The sequence below is a fragment of the Elephantulus edwardii genome, unplaced genomic scaffold (genome assembly GCF_000299155.1).
Source record: "Elephantulus edwardii isolate Elephantulus edwardi_28Jun2011 unplaced genomic scaffold, EleEdw1.0 scaffold00026, whole genome shotgun sequence".
In the NCBI taxonomy this organism is placed as follows: Eukaryota; Metazoa; Chordata; class Mammalia; order Macroscelidea; family Macroscelididae; genus Elephantulus; species Elephantulus edwardii.
The window spans coordinates 3929705-3937449 of record NW_006399776.1 but is presented as its reverse complement, the minus strand read 5'-3'; the positions used below and the strand labels follow the sequence as shown (position 1 = coordinate 3937449).

Here is a 7745-nt window from a genome sequence, read left to right as displayed (position 1 = left end):
ACACAATCCCCCCACACCCCTCCCACCACCCCAAGTACATTCCACTATGCAACCTTAATTGTGGACTCTTGTGATTGTTTTAATATTTTTTTATCAACACAAACTTAGAGCTTTCAAGTCAAGCAACATAATGTGACAATTCATAACTAAAAGCTTACTTGATTTAAAACTAAACCATTCAGAGAACTTAGTAAAAAATAAAGGGTAAGAGGGAGCTGCTAGAAATAAAAAGAGGTAATACTGCTGTTGTTGTTTGAGCTGCCAAGTTGTCTAAACTCTTAATGATCCCATGTTTTAATGAACAACATACTGAAACTTTGCCCTATCCTGTGCTATCATCACAATATCTTCCTTGTAATGAATATACTTAAAATTGTATAATTTTCTATGTACCTGAAATAGTTGTAACGTTAATCAGGTCTCTAATATGGAAAGTACTTATAATATTTTAATTCTTATACTTAAGTAGAATCTCAACAAAAAAATTGTGCATTGTGGAAAAAAAAATTTATTCTTCTCCCCACATCTCAATTTCGAAAATTACCTTGTCCTTTATTTTTCTCCAAGGCAGCTGACCAACCACAAACTCCACCAACATATAGAATAAGGACCAGAGGTCATCATGTCTTCCCATTTCCTTCAATAAAATAGAATTCATTCATGATTTGTGGGGATATTACATTGTCTAAAGTCTAAATATTTTATTTCATCTTGTTGTTGTTACGTGCCACTGAGTCACCTGCAATTCACAACGACACAACAGCTCTGAGCCCTGTCCTATCCTAAGCCAATCTCATTGTCTCTGACGCACTTACTCCTGTGGCCCCAGTTCCTGTGTCAATCCATCCAAGATCTTCCTATTTTTCATACCATCATCTAGTAAATATATCTATAGATCTACATAACTATATAGCTATATAAATGAAAAAATAGCTATGCTGAAAAATTTTTTTGGTACAAAAACCATCTAAAAGTTCAGAAAGGTTGAAACTAATATAACAAACAGCTGAGTTACAGATGAGCTTTTATTAAGTTTTATAATGGAAATCATAAAATGTTAAAAAAATCAAACAGAAACAAGAGAAATGATCTTTGCTTTGATTGTTATGAAGGCATATGCCTTAGGCTTTATCAATTAGGGAAAAAGCAGAAATGGGACAGATATGAAGAGGAGAGATTGGGTCTACATAGGACAAAAACTGAAATACTTCTTGCACACTGCTCCCCCCTTCCACTTTATAGCCAGGATCTTCAAAGGGCTATATCCTTAGTGCAATATTTGGTATGCATGATGCTGTGCAATTTTTTTTCTTGTCAAACACTACCAAAAGGACAAGGTGAGAAGTTAAAGAAAAAGAGTGTCATTAGAATTTTTACCATTTGTATGGTCTGGAAAGTCAATTCCAGTAATAAACTTCAAGGGTTTTCCAGTAATCACATGCAGTAACAGCAAAACAAATGAAAAATTTCATTTTGATATAAAAATCAAACCCATTGCCAGAGTGAATTCCACCTCCTAGTAATGCTCTGTCAAGTTTCTAAGTCTGTAAAGATTTACTTCGTACATCTCACATTCCAATTATGAGTGGCTGGCTGCAATTGTTCTTCATTTTTATAAATCCTAATATGAAAGTTCAGCCTCTACTGCCACATCTAATAGTCTAAGAGCTCTATTGTTCATAGAGGCTCATGAGCGGCAGCACCCAGACGCCATTCAGGGAGCTGAGTTGGGAGGCTCAGGGGCAGCAGCATTCACACAACCCCCCAGGAGCAGCAGCACCCACACATACACCTGGGAGCAGCAGAACTCGGATGCACATCGAGGACAGAGCCATCATACTAAGGGTTAGTTTCAGGCCTTACCTCGCAATCCCTGACATGAGGAGGGGGAGGGAAAGACCAATGCCAAATTTCTCTGTCAGTTTTTGTACTACAAAGTGTCTTTGATGTTGCTACTCATAATAGCTTATATATATATATATGCTATCTTATATATATATGCTATCTTATATATCTATATATAGATATAAAAGATAGCTATATCTATATCTATCTATCTATATCTGTCTGTTTATCTAATGTCTGCTCTTTCAGGTACAGTGGTCTGCAGATGCCATACTAAAGTGGAATGTCTAAATTAGGACAGACTAGAAAAGTAGGATTAGCCATTGACATTGAAATAATATGTCTTCAAAAACCTGATGAACAATAGAGTGTATGTAATCAGCCCAAGAGACATTTAATGTGCATAACATGAGAAGACAAAAATGTACATAGTGACAGCATATAGGAGAACAACGTGTAAGGGAAATGCAGTCTACAAAAACCATATAACACACATATTTTTTGCTTAAAAAATGCAAAAAGTGGAATTATGCCGTATTTGTCCTTTCATGATTGACTTTTGACACTTAGCACAATGTCTTCTATGTTGATCTATGCTATAAACATTTTACCACAAAAAAAATTTTTTAAGGGGGCTCTGGTGGCCTGTTGGCAAGAAGCAGTACTGCAATCCCAGAGGCATGTGGTTCAAATCCACCAGATGCTGTGCTGGAGAAGAAGGGACATTCTACTCCTGTACCAGTCAGATCCCATTTGATGGTACACACACACAAAATAGTAAAAAAAAAAAAAATTTAAAGAGATGAGATTGAGTATCTTTGAATAATTTCCTATTTCAAAGATGTCAATATTGACACAATTCTGTAACACAGTTAATTTGGAAATCAAATGTCTAAATTTTTATAAGACTCTATCAGGAATAATAAAAGAATATTTTCTTTTCAAACCAAAGTAACTTACTAAAACTAAAACAATTAAGTCAATTCCCACAGATAATGACCCCATAAGAACCCTCGGGTTCCCCAGGCTATGTACATCTTTATATAAGCATACTCCCTCATTTTCCCACTAAGGCCTGTCTAGTGAGTTTGAGAATTTTAAATATATCATAGTAAAACAACAGGGTTAGAGACAGTGAGAATGGTGACACAATGACATAAAAAGAATTAACCACTGTCAATGAACTTCATGTGTAAAAATTGTTGAACACATGTTTTACTATGCATATTTTCACAAAAATATTATTGAAGAAACACTGGCTTCACAGAAGCCTGTTATCCAGTGGTAACAAAAGATCTAAACAAATCCATGCTGTGTATACTATTTATCAATTATATACTTTAATATAATTACTAACTCCTTTTCCCTCACTGCCACCATATAAACATGTCCATTAAGACAGTCATTCCAAAAATGTTCTAGCTATAAAAGAGATACCTCTGACTCTAAACTTCACCCTTCTGCACTCTAATATAAAGAAATCATTCTTATTCAAGTCATCAGTATACTTACATAGGTAAAACAGATACCTACCCTGTTCCGATGAGCATTGATGGATGCATAACGAACTGTCCCTCGAAAGCCTGCCACAGCTCGCGGCTATAACAAAATCAAGCAAAGAATAATAAATGAGCTTCAAATAGTAGATTCAGCACTTTTGAACCAATAAAATACAGAGAAACAGCATTGCAATTAAAAAATTACTTATTTAAATTTCTAACTTTTTATTGTGCAATTATATGGAAACTATTTCTAAGTCTAATACCTTAACAAAATCACATCTTAGTTAAATTTTGTTTCTACATACATTAGGTAAATCTGCTGTCAGAGACCCTTCCAGAATACTGAGAAGCAAAGATGTCAGTCTAGAGACTAAGGCCTGTATGCATCAGAGATCTGGACAGTGACAAAGGATGACAGAAGAATTGACGCCTTTGAGTTGTGGTGCTGGAGAAGAGTCTTGAACATAGCATGGACCATCAAGAAAACAAATAGGTCTGTCTTGGAAAGAGTAAAACCAAGTTTCTCCTTGGAAGTTAGGATTTTGAAGCTCCATCTTAACATACTTTGGGCACGTGGCCAGGAGGGACTAATCCTTGGAGAGGGACATCATGCTCATAAGGGTGGAGGGACAGTGCAGGAGAAGAAGCTCTCAGATGAGATGGACTGATACAGGAACTAGGGCAATAGTGGTAGGTATGACAATGAATTTGGCTATAGCAACCAAGGAGTCGACCTGATGGTTCACATGACCTCCAAAAAGTAAGCGCCCCTTAGACTACTAGTACCAGCAACAGTACTAGAAAGAAAGAGAGACTCTCAGCTGCTGCGGAGTCGCCTCAATTTGATCCCTCTACACCCTAAAGAACCTTACACCCTTGACATTTTCCATCCAGTCCCCCTCCCCCTTGAGAAAAGGGAGGGGCTTAGAGAGCCCATCTTATCATGTACCATCAAAAGTATACTGTTGTTGTTGTTGTTGCTATGTGCCATCAAGTTGCCTGCAACTCAAAGCAACCCTATGTACTACAGCTCTTAAGCTGTCTTGTCCTAAGCCAATCTCACTGATTCTGACACACCTACCCCCACTGCCTTACTTATTCATCAATCCATCTCCTCCAGGGTTTTCTTCTCCTGTGCCATCCCTCCACCCTTCTGAACATGATATCCTCTCCAAGGACCAGTCCCTCCTGGCCATGTGCCCAAAAGTATGTGAGATGGTGCTTCAAAATCCTAGCCTCCAAAGAGAAACTTGGTTTTACCCTCTCCAAGACAGACCTATTTGTTGTCTTGAAGGTCCATGCTATCAAGACTCTTCTACAGCACCACAACACAAAGGCATCAATTCTTCTTCTGTCATCCTTAGTCACTCTCCAGCTTTCTGACGTATAGCAAGTAATTGTGAAGACCATGGCCTGGATCAGGCACACCTTAGTCTCTAGACTGACGTCTTTGTTTCTCAGTACTCTGGAAAGGTCCCTGACAGCAGACTTACCTAATGCAATTCGTCTTTTGATTTTCTGACTGCTGTATTCAACCAAAACACAAAATTAACAAAAAAATACCATAAAAAGAATGTGAGAGAGACTAGATAAAGAAAAGTGAAGAAAATGTAGTAGCATAAATTGAATGTAAAATCTTGTCTAGATAATTCCTTGGATTTGTTCCCTGTCTCAAATGCAAGTACTCTCAGATCTCTAGAAGAGAAAATAAAAGTAAGGGATTGATGAATGGACAATTTAGAACTCTAGGGCTGCAACAGCAAGTATAGTTGCTATCAGGTAAAAATTGTTATTTAAGTGTAAGGAAACAAGAATTGAATTAAATTTAAAACTCACTTCCACAGATTCTTTACCCAATTCAAGTGCACAATATAACATGTGGCCAGTGGCTATCATATTAAACAAGACAGAGAAGATTCCCATCATCACAATAAATTCTGCTGATAATGCTGCTCAAGCAAGAAAAGGAGGTCACCTCCTCTGCTATACTAGAAATAACACAACTAATACCTTTACAAATGAAAGTTTATTCTCTCACAGTTTAGGAGTCTATAAGGCTAAATAAGAGAGTCTGTATAGGGCTGTAAGTCTGAAAAAGGGAGCTCTGCTGGCCTAGTGTTAAGGAGCCACACTGTCATCCCAAAAGTATGAGGTTCAAATCCACCAACTGCTCCGTGGGAAAAGGATGGGCATTTTCCTCCTGGTTTGAACTCTACTGTAAACAAAAAGAAGTTATCTGAATCTGGGGCATCAGCTATAGGGGAAGGCTTTCTCTGTTGCCTGGGGGAAGGTCCCTGGTCCTTAACCTGGGTCTCAGAAGTTCACAGTAGAGGGACCAAGCTCCAGAGGACATGCACTGTCTCCCAGTTCTTTCCTGTTCATAACAAGGTCCCTCCTAACTCTGCTAATTTGTTTAATTCCTATTTCAAAAGTGGATGATTAAAATACTATAGATTGCATCCTATCCTCATTAACATAATCCACCAATCCTGCTTCATTAACACAAAAATGACAGTTATATTAGTGAATCCACAGAGAACTGTCAGAAGTTCAAATTGTATTCAGAAGAGGCTGTAGCACCAGGGATATCAATGCTGATGTCAGATCTTGGCTGAAAGCAGAGAATACCAGAAGGATCTCTACTTGTAGTTAACTATGTAAAGGCATTTGACTGTATGGATCATAACAAATTATGGCTAACACTGGTAAGAAAGTAATACCAGAACACTTGATTGTGCTCATGTGAAATCTGTATCTAGACAAAGAAGTCAATGTTCAAACAGAGCATGGAAACACTCCATAGTTTAAAAATCTAGGGTGTGTGCCAAGGCAGTAGCCTTTCTCCACAGCAATTCAATTTGTGTGATAAGCAAATCAGTTGAGAGGCTGAACTTTATGAAGAAAAATGTGGCATCAAGACTGGAGGAAGACTCATCCACAATCTGCATTATACAGATGACTCAATCTTGCTTGTTGAAAGCAGAGAGGACTTGAAACAATTGCTGCAGAAGATTAAAAGACTCCAGTCATAAATATTGATTATATATATATTTCAACATCAATAAAACAAAAATTCTCATCAGTAGACTGATAGGCAACATCATGAGAGATGGAAAAAAGACTTAAGTTGTCAACAAATTCATCTTGCTTGGATCCACAATCATTGCATTCTTGGTAACAGCAGTCAAGAAATCAAGAGCTACTGCATTGGAAAAATCTGCCATGAGGGACCTCTCCAAATTATTGAGGAGCAACAATGTCAGTTTGAGGACCAGGGTGCACCCGATACAGGCCATGGTCTTTTCAGTGAATTGCTATGCATCTGTGAGCTGGACAATGAATAAAGACAACAGAAGAATTACTGATGCCCTTGAGTTGTGGAGCTGGAGAAGAGTACTGAAAATACCATGGACTGGCCTTCAGTCATGGGAACTGTTGGCCCCTGTTTTTTACACTCTCTGTTCTATATATCATTCCTGGTAGTCTGTCTCATTATTAATAATTATAAAATTATTTCATTCTTTGGGACCCTCGGTCTGCAACATTCTGGAGCCCTGAACCTAGGGACAAGGTGGTGATTTTTCTTTGGATAACGTGGTGGTTTCTCTTTCTTTCTCTTTTTCGAGCAGACACCAGGAACCGAAAGGGAATTTGCTCAGGGTAAGTGAAACTTTCAGGAAAATTAAAAACAGGGTCATGAGAGAATCTTCACTCCTTGGAAGTTAAGGATAGAATTAGAAAAAATTTCATGAGGATTCTCTCACCCTTCGAAGGACAAATTCGAGGGAAGAATAAGCAAATATTTCATGGGGACCATACCCCACCCTCTGAAAATGTATTAAAAATTCAGAGGTAGATTTGGGCGGGGGGAAGTCATGGGGGACGCCCCATCCTCTGAAGCTGAATATATTTCTCTCGTAAAGAATTACTTAAGAGCTCAGGGGTAAAAGTAAGAGAAAACTCATTTTTGCAGTTGTTTCAGTGTGCACAGTGACATTATGGGTTAAAGCCAGTAGGTAGAGTGCAGTCAAATTTTAAAACTTGGTATAATGTTACAAGAGATTTATGAATAGCATATAAAGAACAAATTCCTATTTAATTTTAGCCAGTACAGACTTTAATAAGAATAGTAACTGTTTGTGTTGACTGTTTTAAGTTTGTTATTGTTGTTTGTTGTCTTATTAGGTTTAATGTAATAATAGTACTTTGAGCTCATACAATTTGATAATTTCAGTGAAATATGAAAAGTAAGAGAATGAAGCTAACTTAAGAGAAAAATCTTGATTTGGAACATGAAGTAAGCAAAGAATAAGTTATAAAGATTGATAAATAAATTTAAAAGCTGCAGCTGAGAAAATTTTAATATGGATAAAAATCTCTGAATTAGTAAAAACTTTT

At 37.3% G+C, this 7745-nt stretch overlaps 1 protein-coding gene across 3 annotated transcripts in view; it reads right to left on the bottom strand.

Annotated features, from left to right (window-relative positions):
• TTBK2 (tau tubulin kinase 2) overlaps positions 1-7745 on the bottom strand; it is a 168056-nt gene that overhangs the window by 55623 nt on the left and 104688 nt on the right. For all 3 annotated transcript variants that reach the window (XM_006882970.1, XM_006882969.1, XM_006882971.1), the window contains 2 exons: positions 3379-3444; positions 545-637 (listed from right to left, as the gene is read on the bottom strand). In XM_006882970.1, the coding sequence (XP_006883032.1) occupies positions 545-637; positions 3379-3444 (159 nt within the window). The remainder of the gene's footprint in view (positions 1-544; positions 638-3378; positions 3445-7745) is intronic.